The sequence below is a fragment of the Talpa europaea genome, assembly GCF_964194135.1.
Source record: "Talpa europaea genome assembly, chromosome: X".
Lineage (NCBI taxonomy): Eukaryota > Metazoa > Chordata > Mammalia > Eulipotyphla > Talpidae > Talpa > Talpa europaea.
The window spans coordinates 81,113,055-81,140,718 of record NC_140081.1 but is presented as its reverse complement, the minus strand read 5'-3'; the positions used below and the strand labels follow the sequence as shown (position 1 = coordinate 81,140,718).

General features: G+C 43.5%; 1 protein-coding gene across 1 annotated transcript; it reads right to left on the bottom strand.

Annotated features, from left to right (window-relative positions):
• Positions 1-3,009: 3,009 nt before the first annotated feature.
• UTP14A (UTP14A small subunit processome component) lies at positions 3,010-20,316 on the bottom strand (the record flags this gene model as incomplete). Its single annotated transcript, XM_084258662.1, has 15 exons — positions 3,010-3,402; positions 5,377-5,476; positions 5,601-5,794; positions 6,516-6,922; positions 9,175-9,568; positions 10,046-10,123; positions 10,207-10,330; positions 10,934-11,028; positions 11,127-11,246; positions 15,686-15,841; positions 16,153-16,295; positions 17,833-17,897; positions 18,553-18,623; positions 19,228-19,303; positions 20,291-20,316. 15 exons carry the CDS (start codon positions 20,314-20,316, stop codon positions 3,130-3,132), a joined length of 2,322 nt encoding a protein of 773 aa, XP_084114788.1. The 3' UTR covers positions 3,010-3,129.
• Positions 20,317-27,664: the final 7,348 nt, after the last annotated feature.

Here is a 27,664-nt window from a genome sequence, read left to right as displayed (position 1 = left end):
GGGGAAACCGAGTGCTGCGAGAACCCGAGGGTGGAGACGGATGGGCATGTGTGGAGCTTTGAGGGCAGGGATTTAATGTTGCTGATCCGGAGGACCAGTAGACCACGATGGGGGCCGCACAGACGGGACGGGGTTACGGAGCAGGACGAAAACTGTCCAGGGCAAAGTGGGACCTACGAGGGCTGCCGAAGGGTGGCGGGGGCGGCCTCGGGCTCGGCAGGAAGGCGCCACCACCGCCCTCTGCCCGTCCCCAGCGTGCCCCGCCCCGTCCGGGGGCCCTAAGGGCAGCGGCCTGGGCCTGGGGTGGGGGGGGAGCCGAGCCAGGGCGGTACCATTCGGAACTGAGAGGGGGGCTTGGGGGAGAAGGGAGGAGCCAGGGGTCAGAACCCTGTTGGGGGCGGGGGGCCACACCCTGGGAAAAAGGCTTGGGCACATCCAGAATGGGCCAATCAGCGAGCAAGGCCAGGGTGGCGTCAAGGGGCAGCTTCGGCCAATGGGAAGGGAGAACACTTCGGAGGTTCGGAGGAAGAAAAGAAAAAAAAAACCCCACGAAACAACAATCGAATCCGTTTGGGGGCTTGGAAGCCTGTGAGTGGGCGTCGTTTACAGCACGTTTTGGGGCCTGCCCTCCCCTGTGAAGAATGGGGTCTCCTGCATCACTCTCGGGCCACGGGGAGCACACGTTGCTGAGGAGGGTCCCGGGAAAGTAGACAGGGATTGGCCTTTTACAGGGGCCGCTTCATTGGGCACTTCAGTCTGTGGGGTGGGTGAGACGGAGGTGGCAGCTTTGTGCTCGAAGGAGCGGAAAAGGTGGTGGTCTCTTACACCGAGGCAGGAGTGGGTGGGGGTCCTCCATTCCCCCCTGCTGACTACTGACTGAAGTGTCAACCAGCAAGTGTACCGCGGTTAATCTCAACCCAGTGGATAACTTTAAAAATGCTCCAAGCTCTGAACACGATCGACATATTCATTCCCCTTCCCAGCATCGGGCTGGTTCTGCAGGAGCAATCGTAGTAGGGGTCCACACTACCACAGGGGGTTTCCTAGAAATGTATGGTGAGGGTTTTGGCTTCGGAGTTAGCCTAGGGTCCTAGTGGATTCTCTGTCAGCGAGTAACACTGGGTACATTACTCCACTGTGAAATCTTTTCCCTAGAAAATAAAGGTATTATACCTAGTTAGCATTGAGCTCTAAAACATTTTGGAACTGATCTGGAGTGGCGTGCTTGAAGAAGCGCACATTTGCCTGTTGGGTGGCGGAGTGGGTTACAAAAAAAAAACCTCGTGGAGTGGCAGAGAGCTTTTGACCCAGGGACACCAAATATTTGTAAAGCTCCTGGAACTATGTAAAATAGTGTATCTTTGTGGATTTCTCTCTGGGAGGATTCACATCAAATCCTCAGAGGGGTCTGTGACAGCCCAAAATTAACCTACCAGCTTGGTCTAAAAAGGCTGCGGATACTGGGCTGGGACAATCAAGCTCCGGGGCAGGTGAAATGCAGTAGCAGGGCTTTGGAATCCGGGATTTTATTTTCGTGTTAGATTCTCAGCTGCAGGGGTTCTTTATTTCTTGTCACCCCAAGAAAGGTAGTTTTCTCATGCAAATGGCCAACAGGCATATGAAAAAATGTTCAACATCACTTGTCATCAGGGAAATGCAAATCAAAACTACCATGAGATACCATCTCACACCAGTGAGAATGGCACATATTAAAAAAACTAGCAACAACAAATGTTGGCGAGGGTGTGGAGAAAAAGGAACTCTCCTGCACTGTTGGTGGGAGTGCAAACTGGTCCAACCACTATGGAGAGCTGTGTGGAGATTTCTGGACCTACTAAACATAGAGCTTCCATATGATCCAGCAATTCCATTCCTAGGTATTTACCCAAAGGACACAGAAACATCAATTCCAAAGGGCACCTGCACCCCTGTTTATAGCAGCACTATTTACAATAGCTAAGCTTTGGAAACAGCCCAAATGCCCAAAAATAGATGACTGGATCAAGAAGATGTGGTACATATACACCATGGAGTATTACTCAGCGTTCAAAAAAGATAAACACATGCAATTTGCAGCAACATGGATGGCGCTGGAAGGGATCGTGCTCAGCGAAATAAGCCAGAAAGAAAAAGAAAAATACCGGATGGTCTCACTCATAGCAGGAATTTAGAAAACTTAAATAAGAGACCAGGAAAAAGAATAACTATAAGAAAGTAAAAATCAAAATCAACACACAACTATGAGCCAGAGACACTCTATGGCGGTTGGGGGGCAGGGAAAGGAGGGATTGGGGTCAAAATAAGGGGGTTGCAATTGTATGGGGAATAGAAAAATAAAATTAAAATTAAAAAAATAAAGATGTAACTGAGAAAAAAAAAGTAGTTTTCTCAGAACTGAGAAGCCCTCATGAATTGCGACCGACATAATGTTTGAATAAATGATAACCCATGAGGAGTTGGCCCTGAGTTTGGAAGTAAAGGGAATGGAGCTTTACTTTCAAAAGTTCATTTGTAAACCAAGGGTAAAAACCTTACTGGCCTAAGAATGAGAAAATAAGAGCTATCTACTTGCACAGACTGTAACCTGTGCAAGCTGGAAGGCTCAAAGGCAAAAGAAAATGATAGCGGCTAGACTTAAAGCTGGACACAGCTTCAGCACCACTGTAGGTCCAGTCCAGGCAGAATCCAGTTGTGTGGTTTGTGTGTGCTGTTAGGTTCAGACGTTAATATACAGTATTTATAGTTACTATCCCTGACTCTTCAAGTTGGTTGTCTATGGCAGCTTGTGTCTGAAGTGGTGTATTTAATATCATAGGCTGGGGTAACTTCACTGATTGGGACTAACTACACAATCATTGGTAAGAAAATGAGGTTCCCCTGACAAGTGTGACTGCAGAAACACAACTGGGAGCACCTAAAGGTGTCTCCCTTGAAAAATGATTCAACTGGGAGACAACATAGAACACATTCCAGGTTAAATAGATAAAAATGCTTTTATTTCTAAAATGTGGCTTAACTATGCCCAGTGTGCTAAGCCAGTTTTGGAATGGATCCTGCAGCTTGGAGTAAAACCAGGCCACTGCTCAGTCGGGGCTCCTGGTTCCTGCAGGACATCACTCCTCCAGCAACTCAATGTACAGAGATCTTCTTCAGCTGTTTTTTGTTCTGCGACGACAGTCGTTTTGGATTCCTCTGTATGACAGAGATGTCTGACTTTGAGGGGGACTGGTTTCCCACATCCTCTGCTTTTATAGGCTGGATGATATGGCCTGGCTTGGTGACAATCTTGGGTGTAGTCAGCTTCTGGAAGGCCCGCTGTGTGTTCCATGTAGATCCTATAGGTGTCTGGATGGTCCTTTCAAATTGCTGATGGTGGGTGAATGGATATGGAAGCACCCGCACCTGGAAAGAAAGGCAGTGATTGATGTGGGCCTGGCCCAATGGCAACTGGTCAGGTAATTTTGGTAGACAGGCCAGTTGCTCATGTTGGTTGCAATGAGTGAAGCTACTTGAGGTCAAGGCATCCCACTACGATCCAGTCTTGGGAATCCCAATCTGCTTGAGGACAGAGGCCTACTTTGGGTAAGGAACACTCCTCACCAGGCTTACCCAACAATCTATGTACTGAAAAGCCATGGGCACTGCCCCAGTAGCTGTAGGACACTGCAGTAGTTCCTGGACTGCTGTCCCCAATGAAGTCTTCCTATTTAACACTAACTGCAAGAAACATGGGACATCTGTGTATCCCTGTGGATTTTATTACCCCCTGGGCTCTTCATACTCTTAATTCCTTCCTTTCCTCTCTTTGACACACAGGACTGATATTTTAAGGATATATACAAAGATATACTCTTGAAACCTAAACTCTACTAGGCTGTTACACTTAGTCAGCTTCATCCTGTCAGAGCTGAAAGGCCTTAGATAAGGTCAAAGGGCATCGCCCTTTGACATGACCCCCACTCCCCAATTTGGCTTGGAGAGGGGAAGTGATTTACCCAAATAAATGAGGGGCAGCAAATGACAACAGAAGCCAGTATTCCTGCCCAGTACTCCACTCCACCAGAGTGTTCCCTTCAGATATTTAAATAATCTTTAAACACTTCCCTAATGGGCATAGAGGAGGGGGGGAAAATTATGCAGAAAAATGGGGAAATAACAAGAGCCACTGAGTACTGCCTGGTGCTCCTGAAGGACAGGCTCTCTTTAGTTGAGGGAATTTCTTCTTGGGGTTGACAGATGACAGCTAGATCTGTGCATGCCACCCGGGGACAGAGAGTAAAAAACACTTGGACAAAGTATTCAGTTTCAGACCCCCCCCCCCAGCTCAAAGCACAAATTATTCTATATTCTATGCATGCTGGGACCTGCAATCTAAGGCTTATTAAAGATCGGAAAACTTATTTTCAATCTGCTGTGACTGAATTAAAAAACAGGCACGACTCGGAAAGGAATGGATAATTTTTATGGAGGTCCTCACTGTCTTTCACCTAGAATCCTGGACTGTTGAAGCATCCTTTTCTCATCCCATAAATGTCTGTTGATTGCCTCTTTTCTGGTTATGTATCCTCAACTGGGATGACAGTGATTGCAATTCAATTTCTGCAGTGATTGGTTTACAAAATAAGATCAACAGAGTATTACTGAAATGTTATTTTCTCACCTCTCTTTTGTACCTATTAAAGAGCCACCCACCCTCGGCTTTTTTTCTGAAAGAAAATACAATTCTATATTATACTAGCTGGGGATAGATTTCAGGGTCACAGACTTTCAGAACTGAAGGAAACAAAGTTCATCGAGTTTAATTTCACTCGAGTCCCCTCTATATATGCTGGTAGCTCTGGCCCTCAGCAGCCTATCTGGTCTTTATGTGACAGCACCTACACGACAGCCTGCCATGTATTTGAACACCATGATCATCTCAAATTTGCTTCTCCTTTGGTTAAATATCCCCAGCTTATGACCACATGACACAATCTTCAATCCTTTCACTGTCCTGAACAAGTGCTGGTTTGTCTTTGTTTTTCTTAAGATGCAGCTCAAATCTTAAGCCTCTGAACATTACCTGGACTATAAACACAAGTCGGAAGAGCAGTTACTCTTAGTTTGGCCAGATCTGTCTGCAGAGGCTCTGGCCTACTAGTTGAAACTGCAGATGTGGGGGCCTCATCATGAGGTCTCCACCTCCAACCTGGTCAGTAATTAAAAAGAGTAGAGTTTATCCGAATTATCCGTTTCAGCCGGTCAGTGCAAGTAAGAGATTTGACCCTGTGGTCAAGAGCACACGTCCCTCTTGACCACAGAATGACTAGAATAATCCTGCTAAGCAAGAAAGCGAGGCAGAAAGAGGAGGCAGCTGAAAAGCTCACCATCCCTCACCTGATGAGCCGCGGCATGGATGTTTCGCTTCTCATTGATGATCACATTTGGCAAATTCTTGTCTTTTCTTGGAGGACCTTCAGGGGCTTTAATGAGAAACCTGGAAAGCAACAGCAGGAGGTCTGACTAAGAGCATTAAGGGAGTCAAAAGAGCAGGGAGGACACTTGAGGGAGAGATGGGATAGCCCCGTACCCTTCGGACAGATTTTCTTTGCTATTCTTACCGGCGTCTCTTCTTGGCACTGGGCTTCAGGCCCATACCACCCCACTCGCCCCAGCCAGGCAGAGTCAGGTCCACATCCTTTGGCTTACTCGCCTCCACAGCTTCCCTCTTCTCTTTCAAGAAGTCTCTGATGACATCATCCCCAGCAAAAGCTTCCTTTATCATCTGCTTTTGATCTCTATCCTCTTCATCTTCCTGGGAAGAAACAAGAGCCGGAGCTACAGCTTGCTTTTATGAGCCATGGTCGTGGCAAGAACACTGGAATTTTGGGTCATGACATTTTAGCGCCCTCTAGGGGGAAGTGTGGAACAATGATGGGCCTTGCAATACAAACCAATCAGTAGCCAATCATGCTCCAATTTTCCTCTCTCTAGGGTAAATATTCCTAGCTCATTATCATATGACACAATTTTAAACTTTCAGGGAGGCAACTGCCAGGTGGAGGAAGAAATCCTAGCCACATGTGCGTCCCCTGTAAAGATACACACCAGGGCTCCTCACTGGAGCAGTTTCAATGACTTCCTCAGGGGACCCCTGGACCAGCTGAGGCCCCACTGAGTAGAACAAAACATTAATGTTGGCAAGAGCTCAATGACTCACCTTAGAGTTGCCTGCCTGGGGTCTGGTCAGAGTTTTCAGTGACATTCTCCTTCTGAGGGCTGGTTTAGTGACACCCCAGGGAGGGTTTGGTGACTCAGGATTTTGGATGTCTGAGCCTGGGTCACACACACCTATTTCCATCTGTTATTAAACTGTCACCTGGACCAGTCCAGCCCTATATTATTGCGGACCTGTCAGCTATGGAAATTTGCCACCAGCACCACGAAACATCACCAATTCTATTCCCTGTGTGAGAGGGGCCCTTTCTGTACCAGCTCCAACCCCAACAATGGCGCACAACCCTGGCTCTGCTCACCAAGTCCTCTATTGTTGTGGGAACTGCCAAAGACTTCACAGATGGAGATTTTGTGGTTAGAAGGTTCTGTAGATCAATCATTTGCTCCTTCCTTTTCTTCTCCTTGGCGGCACCAGGCTGACCATTGGGGGTCCTCTCCAATTGCTGACCCTCCAACACAGGCCTGGGAAGCCCCTCATTTTGAAAACGTCCTTCTCTGCCCAGTTCTTCTAGCTCTTCTAGAGTCTGTGCTCTCTCTGGTCTCTGCATCAACAAGGGCTCCTCTTCTTCCTCAGCAGGTTCCACACTCTGTACAGGTGGAATCGTCGCCACAGAAGTCATTTTTTGCTTCCTGGACTGATGGTTTTCCTTGTTGAGTCTCTGAGATAGTGCCCTGATTTCAGACAGCACCTCCTGGCTGCTAGAATCTAGGGGAGAAATGAAAGCCATCAGAAAAGGAGGTTGGGAGTTGCCTTGCCAGTGAGGCATTTGCTGAGCTCACTCAACAGCAAGCATTTGTGGAACACCCACTGGGTGCTAGGCACCGCAGGAGAGAGTCCGATGAGGACAAATCGGTAAGAGGATTCCATTCACTGGATCTCCTGGAGAGTTCACTAATCGTTACCTGTCAAGTAGCAGGCAACTGAGTTTAGTAGTTAAAAGCAGCATGTTGGAAAGCAGATGTCCTGGGTCCTATTCTCAGCTTTGCCAATGACTCACTGTATAACTGGAACTGTGGCTTAATTTCCCTGTATAGTAAACCCTGCCTGGGGAGACTGCCTTAAGTTTCAAATTAAAAAAAAAAAAGCCATTTCAGCAGGTGGCCTCAGAAGGCAACTTCATTGTAGTTTATTATGTGTAATTTATAAAAATCTTACATGGCGATCTCCTTTTTACAAAAACCTTATTCAGCATTGCCTTATTTATTTATTTTTTTAATGAAAGCTGCATGGTCTCTCTCTCTTTTTTTTTAAGATTTATTTATTTATTTATACAAGCACTGGGTACAGTCAGAAGCCGGGGAGGGTGAAAGAATGCACCAGAGCCAGAGCAGGGAGCAGAGCAGGCAGAAGGACTGAGGTACACTGCTGAGGGCAGTAGCGGGTGGCAGGAGAGGTCTGCGCGCCATGTGGGACCCTCCTCCGGTGGCCAGGAGCAGCCGGGGATCAAACCAGCACTACAGAGGCTGTGGGCAGCTTCGCAATCCAGAGCTCAACCGCTGTGCCACCAGGGAAGCCCATCATTGCCTTATTTTATTTTATTTTATTTTTTTTGCTTTTTTTTTAAATAATAAATTTTATTTTTATATTCCCCCACATTGCCTTATTTTAAAGCAACATTTCAGAATCTGCTATGGCCAAGTCAAGTAGCTGGCATCTCAGAGTCCCAAGGGAAACATGGCAGTATCCTTTGAATTACTCAATTTGCCTCCATGTTCAAGTTTGTCCTGCTGTCTAGCCTTGGCTTGAAGCCATTGTAGTAAAAGAAGTGCCTTTGGACACATGTATGTTTATTTTTCAAGGATCAAGTTTCCTTGCTCATCTTGTTTGGGGTCCAGGAATTCCCACTAATTTAAGATACGGTTTCCCCAAAGGTTTGGAAGCATTCTACTTAGTTATCCAAGGAAATCCAAATCTACCTTTCAAGCCACAACCAACTGCTCTACACATTCAGCTAGATGACCAACTTTTGAGGGGCTCAGGAGGATACAGCTGGTGTCCTGTGGTCAGAGACTGGCCCACAATCTCTGCAGTGAGCACTGTTTCTCAAAGTCTCTCTGAATGGCTGCTCATAACATGTCATCTCATAACCCTCCTGCTGAAAACCTTGAGTAAAGGCCCTACAATACATTTGCAGTGACAGCGCTTCTAAGATTCTTCTTTTGCAATGGGAAAAAAAATGCATCATCTAAATGCATTATTCCCATTGGAAAGAGCATCAGACCTGAGAATCTGTCCAGAGAGCCACATGACTTAGGAGCATGGGTATTATAACACCCCGCCTGTTCCCAGAACGGGCGCTCTATGGCCTGCCCCAAGGGTGCTAATGTTCTTAATATAAAATCACTTCAAGATAACAGAGAGAAGACACAACATACAAAATATCAAATGTGAGCACGGGGTGACAATTCTAACTCCCCACATGCCTTGTGGAGCCACTCATTCCTGCCAGGAGTCTTTGCCCATGTCGACACACAACCAGCATTATGAAGTGATAAAAATGCCACTCCTACTTTATAAACAACACAGAAAAGTGCAGCAATAATCTGAAGATGTTTCATAATACCTCAAAATCCACCTATGTGTCTGAATGGATTTCCACATCTGCCACCTCTACCGTATGCACTTCTCTTGGGCTATGAAGACCAGTGATGTTAACGCCTGACCTGACTCCAAGGGTGGATTTGTTCTATCTTTCTGAAGACTGTCAGCCCTTATCAGCAGAAAGTGTATCTGAGTACACTTTGTACAGCCATGCAGATGACCATTAACTAAATGCCTTTGAAGAAAAATGGCTATTATGAACCAATTTTCTCTTCAGGACCCCAGGGCACACTCGGGTAAGTTCCCAGAGTCCAGGTACCCTGTTGTGTGTGTGGGTGGACACTCAGTGTTCCTCTCACAGTTGTTCTGCAGCTCTAGCACCATGGATGGCTCCCTTGGGGCCTATCTCAACTCACCTTTTGTTTCCTGACTGACCCCCCAGTCAGTGTTCTGGCTGAGTCCAGACTTTTTCCTAAGTGATCGCCTTTCCTCAAATTCTTTCAGCAATATTTCTTCCTCTGCCACTGGTGTTTCTTCTTCACTTTCAGAAGCCTCAGGGGCCACAGGCTCTGGAAGCTGCTCCGGGTCCTCCTGGATTTCATCTTCTTTGGTGTCACCCGAGTGACTCCTGAGCATCCAGGGGTTGGGTCCAGCTCCATTCACCTGCACCTTGTTCACCGCATCAGGGACAAGGAGCTCGCCTTCCTCCTCCACAGCTGCCTCCTCCTCTTCCTCACTTTCAGAGGCTGCCTGGAGTTTCTGCGTCAGTTCTTTGTTCCTAGCCAATTGTTCCTGCATGGCCTGGCGAGCCTGGAGGAAGAGCGCTTGTCACCAGTGACCAACAACACCCTTCCCAGTCAGTTCTTAAAGCTGCCTTCTCTCTTCTAAGTATTGCCAACGGGCACTTACCATTTAAACTGTACACATACCACTGTGTTTAATAGCTATGGACTGAAGTGGAAGACAAAATTCCTTGTTTTCTAGGAACCAACACATGAAACAAGGTTGTTGTTGTTTTTTTTTTTTTTAAAGGCTCCTCTCTCTTCTGATAGACCTGCCTGCAAGGCTGCTTCCCTTCCCTGACCTTGTTCCTGGTCATTTTCTTCTCTGCCTTAGAGATTTTCTGGTGCCTTTTTAGAGCCTCCTTTTTAGATCCTCCGTTTCCCATTCAGCCCCACAGCTCCTCCTAGCTCTTCAGCCCCTAGCTCCCTCTTGCTAGCACCCTTATGGATGGGTTTTCCTTTCTTTGAGTTCAGTGCCTCTGTCCCCCGCTGGTGTCTTACTTACTTCCAGGTCATATCTGGCCATAATCGCCTTGGACTGTGCCCATTTGCCACTGTTCTGGTGCTTCAGGCTCATTCGCTCCTAGAGAGAAAGGGCAGAGGTAAGACCTTCATCGCTTCCTGGGGCAAGCTGATTCAAGGAGTGGGGGTGAAAGGCAACCTCACCATTATTCTGGCAGTTTCAATTTTTTCCAGTTCTTCCAGGGCTGCAGCAGGATTGACCTTCCGTAGCGCCTCAAACTCTTTTAGGGTTTTCTTGGCCTTCTCTTTCTTCAGAAGTTTATGATACCTATAAAGGACAGCAAGGAAGTGATTTAAGTGCACCACAAACAGCACACACAGAAGCACCCCTGCTACCCAAGAGGTTCCTGACGCAAGGGCTAGAATGGACGTCACAGAGCTAGCTGACTATAGGGAGCCAGTGTGGGGCCTGAGAAGGACTGGTGGGGCTCTCAGGCCCTGCAGCCCCCAGGGGCAGACCTCTGCATAGCAGAGTCCCCTCTGCTTCTATAGCATAAGGGAAGAGTACAACAAGTTCCAAAGAGGCAAAGAGGCAGGAAGGAAGCAAGCCCAAGTGGGCTCAACAGCTGTAGAATACAGAGCTCATTCTGCAGAATCACTCCATGGCACCCTGGAAGGGAGAGGAAGTAATTGAACAGTCCTCTTTTTAGCAAAACCCAGACTGAAAACCAGAGCCAGAGGAGAGGGCACTATTGAAGCAGGCAAATCTCCCAAGAAGTTGAAGAAAAAAAAAAAAGGCTAGTCACTCCTATTTGGGGCCTCTTCTACATGATCCCAGTGGCCATGTCAAAGCTTCCTTCCTAAGGGTTTGTGATTAGCCACATCACCTTCTTCCGTGGAACCCCAGGCCCGTTCCCAGAGGACTCCTTACTTTTTACTTTTGATTCTCTTCACTCTTCGAGCCCGGGCCTCATAGTAGGACTGTAGCGCCCGGGCCTTCTGAAGCTCTGCTCGGCGCATCTTAGCCTACAACAAATGACACTTCCAGTGACTCCTGGGCGCAAAGGCAAGGGCTGGGAGAAGCAGAGCATGTGTAGGTGTACCAAAGGGCCTATTGCACTTACTTCTTCCAGGCTCATGGCTTTGAGAGAGGCCTTTTCCATGGGAGTCAGCAAAGGGTCTGTCATTGGCTGGTTGTTCTTATGAAGGAGGTTAAAAATTTCCTGCTCCAGGGGAGTTCTTGCCTTACGGAGGTAATAGAACATTGTAAGTCTCAAGCCATGCTTTCCCTCTTTACAACCTATGACCCTCTCTTTTATGATACTGTCATTGGAACCACTGACTGGATAAGATTGGCTATTACAGCAGAGAAGTCTTGCTATTCAGCCGTGTAGATAAAACCGTACTCAATTCTGATTTAAGAAAGACTTCAGCAATGGGAAACTCGGGCTACTTTATATCATAGAGGGGATAGTCTGTGTTCGGATTACCAATGTTTAAGAATTGAAGCAGGATGAACTTAAGGTAAATACTAGCAGGACAGCGGCAAAGTAGTACCAAATTGTCTTGACAGTCGCAAAACAGAATGGCCCCAATATTGTTACACTGATCTGAACTCTTGCACGGAACTCTTGTTGCATAGTTAAGGAATTCGGATTCACATAAGACTCCTTTAAAGAATATTTCTAGAGGACAAGGGGGGTTAGGTCACAAGATAAGCATTATTTGCCACTGGTGGTAACAACCAGCATCGTGGCTCAGAGGGGAGCCTCAGCTTTTCTGATCACGACCAGCTGCTACAAATCATTTATGCACTTATGTGTTCTTGGTGTCATTAACACATATGAGAAACAAGAACAAGGCATCCCTAGGTACATTCTACAAATGCAGTTTATGGCGGGTGTGTGCTTTAGTTTCCTGAGCACAAAAAGACACTGTCTTAAAAATAAGATCTTCATGTAATTAGCCTGCTTCCTGAATAGTTTAAATTTAATTCTAGTCCTTTTCTAACTCTGGCTCTAATTCCTTAGTTTCCAGCTAACTGTGCAGGCAAGGTAATATCTATACCTGTGAAACGAAGACTGTGAAGCAGTTACTTCACCTGTCAAACAGAAAAGCCCAGTTGCTGCTTGACTGACAGTTGGAGGATACCTAGAATAATGTGGCTGATGGTGCCCTGGTCCACTCTGGCAAGGCACAAAGATTGCCTTAGGTAACAGCACCTGTCCCAAACCTCACACACACCCTATGCATTTTTTTCCAACAGTCAAAAACATCACAGTCCATATTAAACTTACAAATATCTGGACAAATGCATAAACACACATCATCACATACTACATGGTGCTACTGATTGAACCATAAACCTATCCTACTGAATAGTAAAGGTGCATGTGCCTCTATTTTTAGTATTTTCAGTAGTCATCAATCACAGGCTGCACAGTGATTTATATTACAATTTCGTAATCTTCCTCCAATACAATTCAATTTAAAAACATATATTGATTGTAGCTACAGTCCCGGCACTTGTACAGGGTGCTAGGAATACACAGTTGATTAAGATCGTTCCTGTCCTCAGAGAGCTCATAGCCCTTCAGAGGAAAGACACCCACCACTAACAACTTAACGGGTTAAGCAGGATTCCATAGGAGTAATCAAAGGAAGACAACTCATTCTGATGAGGTGGGTTAGGCTTGGGGGAAGGAAGAGACTTTTTGAATTAGGCTTTGAGGCCTAACTACAATTCTATAAGGAGGGAGGAAAAAACAGGAGTATGAGCAACAACACAAGGCATGTGGGAGGAGTGGCATGTAAGGGGACGATGTGCTATCTATTGTAGGTAAAAAGCTGGTGCTGTTGTTTTATTCTCTAAGTAGAGAGCCACTGAAGGATTTTAAGCAAGCAAATGACAACCAGTTTTGGTTTTCAGGAAAAAAAAATCCCAGGGAACATTTAAGGGGTTACACATCAAGTGCCAAATCAGGGGAGCGAAAAGAAAATGAGAAGAGGAACCAGGGACCTGGGAGCTATTAGAGACAGAAATTACAGTACCAGCCCAGTGTGGGCAAGAGAGAGGTGGCAGTTAAGGGGCAAAGGAGGCCCCCAACCCGGGTGCCTGGGGTCACTGAATGAAGGTGGTGGTACAGCACCACCTGGGCAGCAAAACACTGGGCTTGGCTTGGAGCGCACGAAGTTGAAAGTGATGTCCGTGATGGGACTGAACCTTAGAAGGGGTTGAGTGATGTGTCACCTTGACACGTGACAGTCAAGCGTCATGGAAAAGGACCGAGAGAGTCAGATGAAATATCAGGGGCATGTCACAGCAGGCAAGGGAGGAACATTTTTAACAATGTGATGGCAAAACAGGCTGAGGACTCAGCAGGCTTGGGATGTGGCAATTCAGAGGACCCTCACTAATGCCCTTTCAAAGAAGTTTCAAGAGTGTGGTAGGGGGCAGTGAGAACAGACAGCAGTGGAGACCAGCTCTTCCCAAAGCAGGTTCTTCATCAGACAACAGGATTTACTTCAGTTTTTAAGTTTAAAAATTCAACTTATTTGATCTTTAATGAAATCTGATTGTACAAATCTGGTTAGAGTAGGCCAAATTGGAGTTCTCGATGATTTTTTTCATAGCTTTTAAAGGGCTAGCATACACAGTGATAGCTAATCATCAGCAGGAGCACACAGCATTTTCTAGCTTTAACCTGGCCACCTCAATTTGGTGGGGCATTTTGAGAAACTAGGGCTTTGAGAAATGCTAGTGTAGACAGCTAGCAGAGGGAAGAAGAGAGGGGGTGGGGGAAGTTACAACATTTCTAGCACTTTGCAGTTTACAAATGCTCTCTCACACATTTATCCCTTTTAATTCTTCTCAGCTAGAGTGAAATGGAATTTTAAGAAGCTAGACCAAAACTATAGTGCAGACTAGGGACTCTTAATCTCCAGAAAGACTGCTGTATTATAAGTCCTTGGTACTCTGCACTCTACGGTGTAAGAAGAGAATTGGGAATTGCTAGGCAGAAAGCACCCCCTGACCTCAACGCTTCCTTGTTTTCTGTGCCTTGTTGGCATTTCTCAAAAATGAATCTCAGAATGAATAAATGGTACGGCAGGCTCAATGTGAGCACCCGGACCCCATTCTGCCTTGCACAGGGAATTCCTGGAGAGCAGAGGCTGTACCATTCTTAATATAACCTCCTCTATTTCATCTTTAATGCAGTATTTTCCTGCAAGATTACACTGTCATTTGGAAAAAGCAAGGTGCAGGCAGAACAGTGCATTACCGCACTTTGTTGATCAAAAACCAAAGTGAACACAAATACATGGATAAAACTCTCCAGTTAACAACAATAAAACTGAGCAAGTGGTTATCTCTGGGTGAGCATGGGGGTATGAACAGATGGGGGACAGGCATGAGATCAGTCTTTTCACTATTCATCATCTATACTTTCAATGTTTGAATCCTGCAAATTGCATTACCTCTTAAAATTTTTTCCTACAGTCTCCCTTCCATCGTGCAGCCACACTTTAAACCTGATCTCTGTTTCATGTGGAAAAGGAAGCATCCTAGAAAGAGAATGGTAGTGACTTCAACAACAACCTCAGAAACAGAGCTTATGCCTATAGTAATTAACTCCTTATTCTAGTTCTAGTTAGAATGGTGAGCCATGTTTACTTAGGTAGTGTTACTTCTCTCAACGTCCTGACATATGGGCCTCTCTTACCCTGGGAATTTCAGAAAGCAGAGGAAAAGCACAAAGAAGGTATCGATCCTCTTTGTATGATCTAGACACTGCTGTTTTTGACTATTTTTGTGCTCAAGATAGACTCTCTCATCATAGACTTGGAAAAAAAAGGCTAGCTGTTCTGAAGCAGTTGTTCAGATTAAAAATTGAGACTTTAAGGATGGATGAAGGATAACCAACTTTTTATTTTTGACAAGAACTTGGCTACCATTCCATCCCCAACCCCATCGATTCCTACCACCCTCGTTTCATAAAAGAAAACCTTTTTCTCAACACCAATGAAGTGGAAAGAACACCCTTGTAATACAGAAGCGCCAGCAACCTCACATCCACCACATTTACAAGCATCCTTCATTTCAGAAGTATGAAAAATCTGCCAGGGATCTGTGTTTGGTAAGCCGAGCTCTGGAATCATTTTTATTTTCTGTAGTCCAGACTCCTAACGACTCCCTTGCCAAATGGCAAACTCACTAAAAATCAAGAATAAGTTACTTGTTAGAAGTCTACTCATTGTCAGCAATGTTGTATTTTAGTGTGGCATTCCTCTATAAGCCAACCTTGGGTTTCACTGCTCACCTGGCCATACCAATGCTGCCGAGTTCCATTTTTCCCAGTTTAGAATGTGAGTAAAAGCTCTTAAAAAACTGGGGTATGAAAAAGAGAACACTGTATTCCCTCTGCTAAAAATCAGATGTCTTAAAACAAACACCTGCGAACAGGTGTGTGCTGTGTCCTACAGACTGATGAAGGGCGACCCCAGGGCTGCTTTGCCTGGCTACTGCCTGACCATGAGCCTCCCTCCCTCCCTACCCCACCGTTGACCCAAAACCACAGCTGAGATTTAGGCAGAACACGTCCAGCCAAATCAACTGCCAACTCTGCAATCTCCACGCCACACATCCACCTTCCAAGGCCAAGTTCCCTTGGGCTGCACTCACCTGCCAGCCACTGAGCACATGTTCAATAGGCGCAATGGCTGCTGGCTCCTCGTTCAGGGGGAAAACCAGCTGTTCTGCCTGCCGGTTCTTCTGAACGATGGGATCCCATTTGGAGAGGGCCTGTGAAGTTTTATTGAACGCCACTTCCCTGTGGATCTGAAACAGACAAAGCACAAAAAAGGCAAGGGCCACAAAATTAAGAGTCAAGCTCAAAGGATTAGCAGGAAATTAGAAGGCAATGTTTCTTAGCTGAAGAAAGAGTCAGGATGCCAGAGATTAAGAGGAGTTCCTGCTTACTTCTCCAGACTGCGCTTTCCTGAGATTAGTCTTAAGCCTTTTCATGGTGAGGAAATCACAACTTCCCTTTTGCCCGTTTTTCAGGCTTCCACCCACCCTTTTCTTCTCACCTGATTTTTCCTTGTCATTCAATTTCTTCCCTTTAATGGACCACTTTCTCTATAACTCACCCGCTCAACCTCTTCTTTGTTAAGGGGTAACTCCACAGTCTTCTTTGATTTGACTCTATTCAGCTGCTTTTTCACAGTGGCCAATGAGGATGAAGTTTTAACGGGCTCAAGCAGATCTGAAAGGACTAGTTTTTCTCCTGATCCTGTAGAAAGGCCAAACTTTCTGGTCAGACTGAGAAGTGAGGCAAAATCTCACTATCACATTGGGATATGCCTCCACAGAAAATGCTGGTAGACAGGCCAATGTGCAGGGAAGCGGCACTCTGACTTCCATCGATAGCCACAGTGACAGCGTCACTTTGCAACATTCCCAAACGTGTTGCAGGAAGAGAATGATTTATTTTATAAAGTCATTTCCTTTTCTGCCCACCTTTCTGCTTCCACTCGTGACCCAAAGCAATTTGTTCTTCACACAGCAGCCAAAGTGGTACTGTGAAAATGTAAATCACACCATGTCATGATCCTGATAGCTCCTCGCTATACCTGGAGCCATATCCATCTGAAGGACACAATCCTATGGGACCTGGTTCCCGTCTGCCTCTAACCCCAAGTCACCGCCCATCTCCACGAATGTTCCAGTCACATTGGCCTTCTAGTCTTCAAACATGCTGAGTGTATTTTTTCCTTAGAACCTTTGTATTAGCTGCCCCCTCACCTGGAATGTCTCACCCTATCTTTGCATGGTTGACTTTTCTTGTCATTCAGATCTCAGCTTAAATGTCTCTTCAGAGATCTTTCACGACCAGTTGATCTCAAGTAGCCAGTCACTTCTATTGCATTATCCCCCCATTAGAATTCAAGCCCCGCAACCTCATGTCTTATTTTTGACTGTAGCCCCAATATCTAAACAGTTCCTGATATGGATAGATCGAAGTGGTACAAGTATCTGCTGAGTAAACCTGGAATGCCATTTTAACATGTTTCTGGGCAGTTAACAATAGTGGTTACTAGAAATGTGTAATTTATTCAAACTGCCCGAGTTGTAAATATGGTGAAAAAGACTTGCCATCTAGACTTGGTAGCAGGTTAAAACCTCAACTCTCTTATTTACCAGGTCATGTATTTTCAATAGAGGTGATCTCACTCCCCCACCCAGGGAGAGAAAGCGGGGGTGGGGGGGTGGGGGGTGGGCGGGAATCTTAGATATTATAAAATATTGTGTTCCTCCAAAGCTTAATGAAATCTTATTCCCCAGTATTTTATTTGGGCGGGAGGGGGCAGCTATTTTAGATAGCTACTGGATAAACTGCTCTAATGGCTGATATTGTAAGTAAACTGACTTCCCTGAGCTCCAGCTGTTGAGATTATTTGCCTGTCCAAACTCAAAACATGCTGAGCACTGAAAAAAAAAAAATGAAATCACGAACATTAAAAAGAACGATACAAATATCAAGTATGACTAAGCTAGTGGGGTACAGCTGTCTTTATTCATGTCCCTCTCTCCCAGAAGCAATTCATCAAGCTCAGTAGAAGACTCTGACCATAGTCTTCTAGGCCTTCTTCTAAAAATGCAAGAAACTCAAGGGCATACAACTACCCTTCTGCCCCCACTCACCTGTTAATTATTTATGGCAGGCTCCATTAATCACACCAAAAACAGTCTCTAGGGGGTGAAGTGACCATTATGATTTTGGAACTCCACAGACAGCATGCATTGACAGCTTTCTCTGATCAACTTACCTTCAGAACTGACATTGAACTCCGACACCTTCAGACTAGCCTCAGATCTCTCTGCCACTTTCCACCTGAAATCAGGCAAAACAGAACATGGTAGGAATGAACACATTTTACGGGGGGAAACAAACACTTGTTTTCACACAAGACTTTGGTTTCACATATTTCTCTTCTAGAGTCAGGTTTTGTCACAAAGCAAAACCTAACTCAAATGTGGTAGTCTAACTATCTCTTAATGTAGACCCAATACCGCGAAAACATAAGGCAATACAAGATGGGCAGAGTGGAACAGCTATTGGACTAGAATCCCAAGCCTGCCACTTATGAGCTGAGTGACACTGGGGGCAAGTTAATTAACTTTTCTAATGGGGAGAAGTAATACCTACTTAATGCTTCAAGACTTTTAAGTGTGGATTAAAAATTCAAACACAAAGGTCACATACAATTACAGTAACAATTATATGATGCTTATTATATGCTGGGTATTGGTTAAAGATCACTACTTTATTAACTCATTTAAATGTCCCAACAACTCTATGAGGTAAGCGCTATTACTCACCTTCTTTCTTAGTTGAAAAAATAGAGGGGCAAAGGATAAAAATTTGTATGTGCTCTTAATGATGTTAACACTTTGTCTTTATTGTCTTACACACATTAAATGTTAGCTGCAGATAAATCTTATGGAATCAGCTAGTTATAATCTGTCTAAACCGAAGGGAGTGTTACCTGTTCTTTCCATCAAGAGAAGTGATTGCTTCCAGAAGCTTTTGGTGCTTTCTCTCTCCATCGCTGTCCCCCTAGACACAGGGAAGGAAAAACAGTCAGAATGATGAAAGGAGAGGAAAGATAGTCTGTAAATTGAGGCCCACATAAAATCTTTCCTTTGTAGGGAACTGGAGGATGAGAAGGGGTCTGGTGTGCAGGCATTCCAGCTCAATTGAAAAGAACTGCTTCAAAAATCCAATTCCCTTATTATAAGGAACATAGAGCCTTAGTAACTAGAAGCTAAAATCATTCCGGTTTTAACTTACTTTGGCAAGAAAAGTGCTGTGAGAGTAATATTTCTGTGTAGAAGATATGTGATCCGACACAGAAACTGACAAAAACAAAAAACAAATCCTGACATAGTTTTGTCAAGGGAATAAAGAGTTGAATTCGACAGCATCTAACAGAGATCCAGTTTAATTATGTATATTTCAATAGGATAATTCACTAAGTCTCTTTAAATTCCCACAGTCCTTAATACATTACCTTATACATGGAACCCTACATAACTGCTTATAATTTACTTGCGAAACTGGAGAAAATAATAACAATGTTCCCATCTTTTCCATGTGCCCTCTGCCTCAATTTTCAGGCAGAAGGGAAATTCAAAGAGGCAGCTTAGCAGCTGTTACCCACCTCATCTTCACTGGTGCTCAAGGGATCATCTTTTGGCAAATCTTCTAGTTCCTCCTGTTGGCTTAAAGCCAGAAGGCTGTTATAAAGGAGATAAAACAGAAATATTATCACTTGAAGAAACTTTTCTTCTATTAAAACAATCTCTATAGCATAACTAGAGTTCTTAGCCCAGAATAGCCCTATTCCCTGGAAGAGGGGCCAACCACACAGTGGAAGCAACTTTGGAAATCAGTCAAGATATATTTAGACTGCAGAAGTCAGGCAGCACTTTCAGAAGGCAAGCAGCAACAACTACGGGAGTGGGGGGAATCTAACACTCTTCAGTGATTGGCACTGCATTTTCCACTGACCTCTGGGAGGCTGTAAAAAACATCAGGTCCTATGTAAGGTGGTAGAAGGCCCTGTTGCTGGCCCTTCAGGCAAGACTGTCACTATTAATATTTCTAAGCATCTTCCACATGGAAGACGCCTTTCCAGGCGCAGCTTACTCAAAAGTAACATTTGATCGCTCGTTCCCAGGAACCAGGGAATTCGACGAAATCAGCTGAGTAAGTAATTTTTCCTGGGGCTTTCTCGGCAAAGTGGGTGCTTAACTAAGGAGACTGGTACCCAGAAACAAATCAGACTCTACTATCAATTTCTGCAAGGCAACCATTACTAAACAGACTGGGAGGCATTAAACACCAGCGGAAAGAAAACGTCTTGGATGACTCCAGTCAGCAAAGGTTTCCAAGACAAGAGGAGTTTATAACACATGCACTGTCTGCACAGAGGGCGGAGACGCGCAGTGGCAGCAGAGGGGTCACGTGATGAGTAAAGTGCTACATTAACTTAGCTGGAGAGGGAAAGGCTGAAAGAAAACTAACAGGGAGAAGGCATAAAAAGCTGGGGAGCCGAGAAAGTGACTTAAGTTAAATTAAGAGGATTTTAAAGGCTGGATCGCGGAAATAGTAACGAATGGCGAGAGCTGGGGAGGGGAACGATCGTCGTCTGATAATAGACGGCTTCCATTTCACAAAGGCCAGGGGACCAGGTCCCCAGCGAGACCCCGCTCCCCACTCACCTCTTAGCAGCCCTGATCGCGCTCATCTCACCACCGGTCTCTCACATGGGTCAGGAGCGGAAGCCAAAAGGAAAGCAATTTCCGTGCCGGCCGCAAAGCAATTTCTGCTTCCGCCAATCATGCGCGACGCATTGCGTCACTTCCGCTCCGCCCCCGAGCGTGCGAGAGACCGGACACGCGCCGGAGGAGGGGCCTGTGGGAAACGGGGAGACCTGAGCGAAGCCTGTCAACGGGCGGAGCTCCGCTGTCCCCGCCTACCGCTCGGCTTTGGGGGCGCGGGTGTCTGTCCTCCCCGCCCCAAGTTTCCACGTGGCCCTAGGTGGCCGAGCTTAGGGCGCAGGTGCCGCTTGGCGGGGGTCGCGGCCAGAGCCTTCGCTGCCCCGCCGCCTCCGAAAAGAAAGCCCCCCGCGCCTGTCTGTGTCCCTCCGCGTCCTGCCAGCTCGCCACCGGCCGGCCCGAGGCTTTACTGAACGCCTGTGAAGTGGCCAGCCGCGAACAAAGCACGTTTCCTTCCTTTCCAGGGAGAAGCCGCCTGTGTTCCCGTGCCACTGCAGCTCCAGGTTCCTCCTTCACTGTGGGACAAAGTTTCGGCCAAGAATGGGCTGTGTCAGCGGCTGCAAGTTCCTCACCTCCCGTCGACCTTTAAGGAATTGTTTTAATTGCAAAAACGTAGAAAAGTAATACACAAAACATTCGTCGCATTTATCCTTTTAAGCCACGTCCCTTTAGCTTGCGCCCCACCCTTCCACTGAAACTGTTCAGGATTAGATTGTCAGTGACCCCCACCAAGTTGCTAAATCAAATGGACACTTCTCAGTCTTTGTCTTCCCAGAACTTTGTGTGGGGTTTTATACAGCACTTTGTTTTCCTGTTCATATCCAGGATGTCTATTTGATCATCTGTGTCAGGCCTCTGCGCGCTGGTGTACATTGGTGAACAAAACAGACACGTGCCATGGCCTCATGGAGCTTGCTTTCTAGTGGGATAAAAGACAATTTTGTCTTGTTGAAACTCCATCCTGGGCTTCCCTGACACTACTCTTCTCTGGTATCTTAACTTCATGGTCATCTTCCTCAGTCTTCTCTGCCGGATGCCTTTTCTGTACTTACTCCATAAGTGATGTTTCCCTGATCTTGTCCTTAGCCCTAGCCTTGCTTATTACACCTGCTCTTCCTAACACTTGGACGAGAACTCCCCAATCAACATCTCTAATCCAGAACTGTTTTTTGAGCCCCAGACTTGTACCACTGATTGTCTCTAGGCAATCCTTTTTGTCCAACAGTCACATCAAAATGAAGTGTCCAATAATTTATTTTTTTCCACCAGGGTTCATCTGTATTGTCCATCTCTATGACTAGCACCATCAACTACCCACTTAGGTAAGTGAGACAACTTGGAGTCAGCTTAGATTCCTCTCTCTTATGCCTCACAGTTGTCCTGTCACATTGTCAGGTTTGCTTCCTGAATCTCTCTCTGCACTTTCCCATCATTATTGCCATGGAGGCAGACCCCTGCAAACCTGTGGTATCATCACAATGTTACTGGAAAGGGGAATATGGATAGGCTATGGATGAAAAGCATGAGTTTTAACAGGACCCTCTGGGTTTGAATCTTTGCTGCTTACTAGCTTTATAATTCTTGAGTAAGTCACTTAGCTTCTCTGCACCCTTTTCCCCTCGTCTTTAAAATGAGGATGCTATTAGTACATTGGGTAGCTGTGAAAACGGAATAAATTGATATACATAAACTGCTAGCATAAATGGAAAGCTGCTAGATGAATGCCTGTCACACATTAAATGCGCAAGAAATATTAGCTGTAATAGTTCTTTTCACTGGCTTTTCAGTCTTTAATTTCTCTTCATCCAAACACCACGTCACACCCCTAAAAGATGCAACTAGATCTGAATCATCTTCAAGATACAAAATTAAAAAAAAACTTTCATTCTTGCCTAGCTCTCCAACTTCTTGTAATTGCCACTTCCTCCAAGACACTCCAAGTTTTATTTTTATGGACAGCTGATGTTCTAATGTTATATAAAATTTGAACACAAATATTTAAAATAAACATTGACTTTTTTGATCTACACTTAATCTCAGTGAAGACAATGTGTTTTTTTATGCAAATGCAGCTTTGAAATGAGTTCCTTCGCATACTCCTTTCCAGCTCTGGGAGGATTGCGGCCCTGTGTTCCTCTTCTGAAGAACTATGGACAGTAAGTGCAGTACTTCAGCTGTATTAATAAAGTAGGAGAAATCAGCATTGGGAAGAACTGGGGTTTGTAAGAATATGCTAGACCAAGGAAACAATGTGTACACAGGTCTTCTGAGTTGGTTGGGAGGAACCTGTTACATTTTAGCAACTGAAAAATCAGCTGTTAGTGAATGAGGTCACAAGAAGGTAGATATGACAGAGGATGGAGAAATGGCCAGGGGTCAGGTCTTGTGAGGCCTTGCAGGCCATGGTAGAGTTTGAATTTTACTCTACATAAAATGGGCCACTAATACAGGGGCCATGTAGGAGAATGGAATTAACTAAATTTTAATAAAATCACATTATTGTACAGAGAATGGATTCAAGTGGGGTTCGAGTGGAAGCAGAGAGACCTGTCAGAAGCTATTGTATAATACAGCAAGGCAGTAATAGGTTGGAACAAGGTGGTAGCTGTGGAGATAGAGGTTTTGATGGGTCCATCAGAGGAATGTGGGAGGCTAGGGAAGGAAATTTATATCTATATTACTGACTTGAATAAATGAGTGGCGGTAGACTGTTTATTGAGATGCAGAAAACGAGTGATGAAAGGAACAGATTTGAGGAGTGAGACCAACAATTCAGTTTTGTATTTTTGAGATTTGAGAGCAAGTGGAGATATCAAGTATGTAGTTGGCTATCTGAGTTGTGAAAACAATTAGTTCAGAACCTTTGATCTTGATTAATGCTATTAGTGATGATTAGCAAACAAAAATATATGTCCCCCTCAAGTATGCTTATATTTCAACTGATTTGCATATCACAAAAAGGACCCAGGCTCAGCAAAAACTTGCCATAGGGCAACAATTGTGATTTTACCATAAATTCATGACATTGTATGCTCTACAACATTAACCTAGTCCTTCAACATAGTAGGTACTCAATAGTGTGTTTTTGAATTAGTGATTAAAGTCATAATGGTGCCATGCAATTTATTCTCATTAAAGATACATAATAATTATTATTTATACAAAATTTTAACATTTACAGAGTGCTCACTATAGGCTGAATGTTTGTGTCTATACGACACCACTACCCACCCCCCACAATTTATATGCTGAAATTCCAATCCTCAAGGTGGTAGTATTAGGCCTTTGGGAGGTGATTAGATCATGAGGAAGGAGCCCTTAAGAATGATTAATGGTGTCATAATAGAGACCCTAGAAGGCTTCCTTTGCCCCTTCCACTTTATGAGGACACAGCAAGAAAGTCTCGGCTATGCATCCCCAACTCTGCTGGCACCTTGATCTTGGACTACCAACTCTGGAATGTGGAGAAATAAAAGTCCATTGTTTGTAAGTCATGTAATCTATGGTATTTTGTTAAGACAGCCTGAACAGACTAAGAGGATGTTTTTACATCCATTATGACATTTTATTAAATTTTTATTTTGAAATAGTTGTAGATACATACAATGGAAGAAATAATATAAAGAGATCCTATGTATCCTTTATGTACTTTACTCTAATGGTAACATCTTGAAAAACTCAAATATTAAGACCAGTATATTGATGTTGTCATAGTCAAGGTACAGAAACATTTTATCACCCTAAGGATCAGTCCTGTTGGCCTTGTGCTTCCTGCCCTGCCTCCTCCTAAACTCTATTTCTGTAATTTTGTCATTTCAAGAAACGTTACATAAAACAAAACAAGAATGTTGTCTAAATAAAGCCATATACATATAACATGTTTGAAACAGCAAAATCAACAAGCAAAGATCTATGGTAGTGATCTGCCAACCTATTTTCCAATGTCATTGCACCATTTTCCCTGCCAACCAGCATGTATGAAGCTTCCAGTTTCTTCACATCCTGGTCCAAACTTGTTGTTGTCTGTCTTTTTGGTTATAGTTATTCTGGTGGGTGTGAAATATTCTGTCAGTGTAATTTTGATTCATATTTCCCTGATGACTAACGATGTTGAGGATCTTTTTATGGCTTAATTTGTCCGTTGCATATCTTCTTTGGAGAAACGTCTCCTTAACTTTTTGAATACATAGTTACACTAACTTCAAATGCTCTTGGTTTGCTAATTTGTTAGACCCCTATTCTGGGTCAATTTTGATCGATTGATCTCATTATGATGATATGTTCCTGCTTCTTTGTATGCCTGGAATGTTTTTTCTTTTACTTTTAACTTAAAAAAAAAAAGTGAGCTTAAAAAAAAAGTTAATGGCATGTATAATTTGCATACCATAAAATTTACCCAGTGTAAATGACCAATTCAGTGATCTTTAGTAAATGTACTGAGTGTGCAACCACCATGTTATAATTTTATAACATTTCTATTATCCTAGTAAGATCTATTATGCTCTTTATAGTTAAGTCCTTTTCCCACCCCCAGCTTCAGGAAACCTTTAATCTACTGTCTGTCTCTATAGTTTTGATTTTTCTGTGCAGTTCATATCAATGGAATAATAAAATCGGTGGTCTTTTATATTCAACTTCTTGCACTTAGCATAATGCTTTTGAGCTCTATGTTGTAGCATATACCAATATTTCATTCATTTTATTGTTGAATAGAATTCCGTTGTATGGACATACCATATCTTATTTACTTATTCACCAGATTATGAGCATTTTATTTGTTTCCACCTTTGGATATTGCTGCACTGAAAACTGAATGAAAATGTTTGGGGGACATATAGGTTCATTTCATTTTATAGGGTGGATACCTGGGGAGAATCATTTAATTATATGGTAAATTTGTATTTGACTTTGAAAACTCTGCCAAATTGTTTTCCAAAGTGACTGTATCATTTTGCATTTCTACTAGCAGTATATGAGGATTCTTATTTCTCAACATTCTTGTCAATATCTGTTATTGTCTATCTTTTTTTATTATGGCCTTCTAAGAGATTAATAGTGGTATCTCTTTGTGATTTTAATTTGCATTTCCCTCAAGATTAATGATGATGAGTTTATTAGCTAGCAATATATCTTCTTTGGTAAAATGTCTGCTCAATCTTTTCCTGTATTTGTCTTATTATTGAGTTTTGAGAGTTTTTTATTTTGGATACAAATCTTTTGTCAGATATGTGATTTGCAAGTGTTTTCTCCAAGTGTGTGGCTTGCCATTTCATTTTCTTATTGGTTTTTTAAAGTATATATTTTGAATTTTGATAAAGTTTAATTTACCAATTTTGTCTTTTATGAATTGTGCTTTTGGTATCTAAGAAATCTCTGCCTTTTCCAAGGTCACAAAGATTTTTTTCCTGTGTTTACTTCTAAATGTTATATAGTTTGGCTTTTATTTTAGCTTTGATGCATTTTGAGTTTATTTTTTGTGTATGGTGTGGGATAAAGGTCTAAATTCATCTTTTTGTTTGTGGATATCCAATTGTCCTAGCACCATTTGCTGAAAAGACTGTTATTTCCAATTGATTGCCTTGGCATCTTTGTCAGAAATCAATTGACCATAATATAAAGGTTCGTTTGTGGACTTTCCATTCTGTTCCACTGATCTATATTTCTGTCTTTATGTCATTATCATGTCATCTTGGTAACTGTGAGTTTATAGTAAGTTTTGAAATATGGAAGCAAAACTTCTCCAATCAACTTTTTATTTATTTTTTATTCATTTTATTTTTTAAAAAGACTTTATTTATGCATAGAAAAACTGGGGTGTAGGCCAGAGGTACAGGGGCGGGGTGAGAGGATTCATCAGAGACAGAGTGGGGAGCAGAATTGGCAGAGCCACTGAAATACACTGTTGAGGGGAGTAGCGGGCAAGACAGGAGCAGTCTGCCATGTCATGAGGGCCAGTTCCCTGGCTGGGAATTGAACTCACGCTGCAGTGGCTGGCGATAGCTTGATAGCGCTGTGTCTTCAACCCCTGCGCCACCAGGGAGGCCCCCAATCGACTCCTTAAAGTTGTTTTGGTTATTCTGTGTTCTTTGTGTTTCTTTGAGCATTTTAGGATCAGCTTGTCAATTTCTGGGGGGAAAAAAGCCTGCTGTAATTATTATATGTTATTTAATTTATAGATCAGTTTGGTGATACTGCCATCTTAATAATACCAAGTCTTTCAATTCAAAATATGGAATTTCTCTCCATATATATATATATATATATAGATAGATAGATCTTTAATTTTGCTAAACAGTGTTTTCATAGTTTTTATATATAAGACGTAGACTTTTTTGCTAAATTTATTTCTAAGTATTTTATTCTTTTTGATGTTGTCTTTATTATTTCATTTTTCACAGCTTGTATATACACACAGTTTATTTTTATATTTATCTTACACCCTTGCTAAATTCACTTATTAGTCTAGTAGTTTTTTTTTGTGTGGATTCCATCTGACTTTTTATATTGATAATCATCATGTACCAAAACCCAAAACAGCTTCACTTCTTCCTTTCAAATCAGGATGTTTTTTATTTCTTTTCCTTTCCTGATTTCACTGGCTTAGAGCTTTCACTGCAGTATTTAATGCAACTGACCAGAATGGACATCTTTGATTTGTTACCAGTCTTGGGGAAGAGCATTTACTATTTCATCAATGATGCTATAAAGATGATATAATGTGAACTATAGAATACTTTTATGCCCTTAATCAGCTTGTGAGATTTGCTTTCTATTCTGAGTTTGTTTGAGACTTTTTTTAAATCATGGTAAAATATCCATAACACAAAATTTTACCATTTTAATCATTTTACGTGTACAGTTCAGTGGCATTAAGTACATTCACATTGCTGTTGACCATCACCAGCACCATTTCCAGGACTTTTCATCTTCTGCAGCTGATGCTCTGTACCCTTTAGCCACTAACTCCAGGCCTTGACAACTGCAATTCTAGTTGTGTCTCTCTGGGTTTGACTGCTGCAGGTACCTCATATAAGTGGAATGTAGTATTCATTCTTTTGTGACTGGCTTGTTTCATTTAGCATGTCTTTAGATTTTTCTATATCATAGCATAGTCAGAATTGCCTTCCCTTTTAAGCTGAATAACATTGCAGTGTAGGTATAGACCATATTTTGTTTATCTATTCATTTGTTAATAGACACTTGGGATGGTGCCTGTTTTAATCCATTTGGGCTGCTATAATAAAATCCCATAGAGTATATCGCTTATAAACAAGAGAAATCTATTTCTCATATTTCTGGAGGCTAGAAGTCCATGAT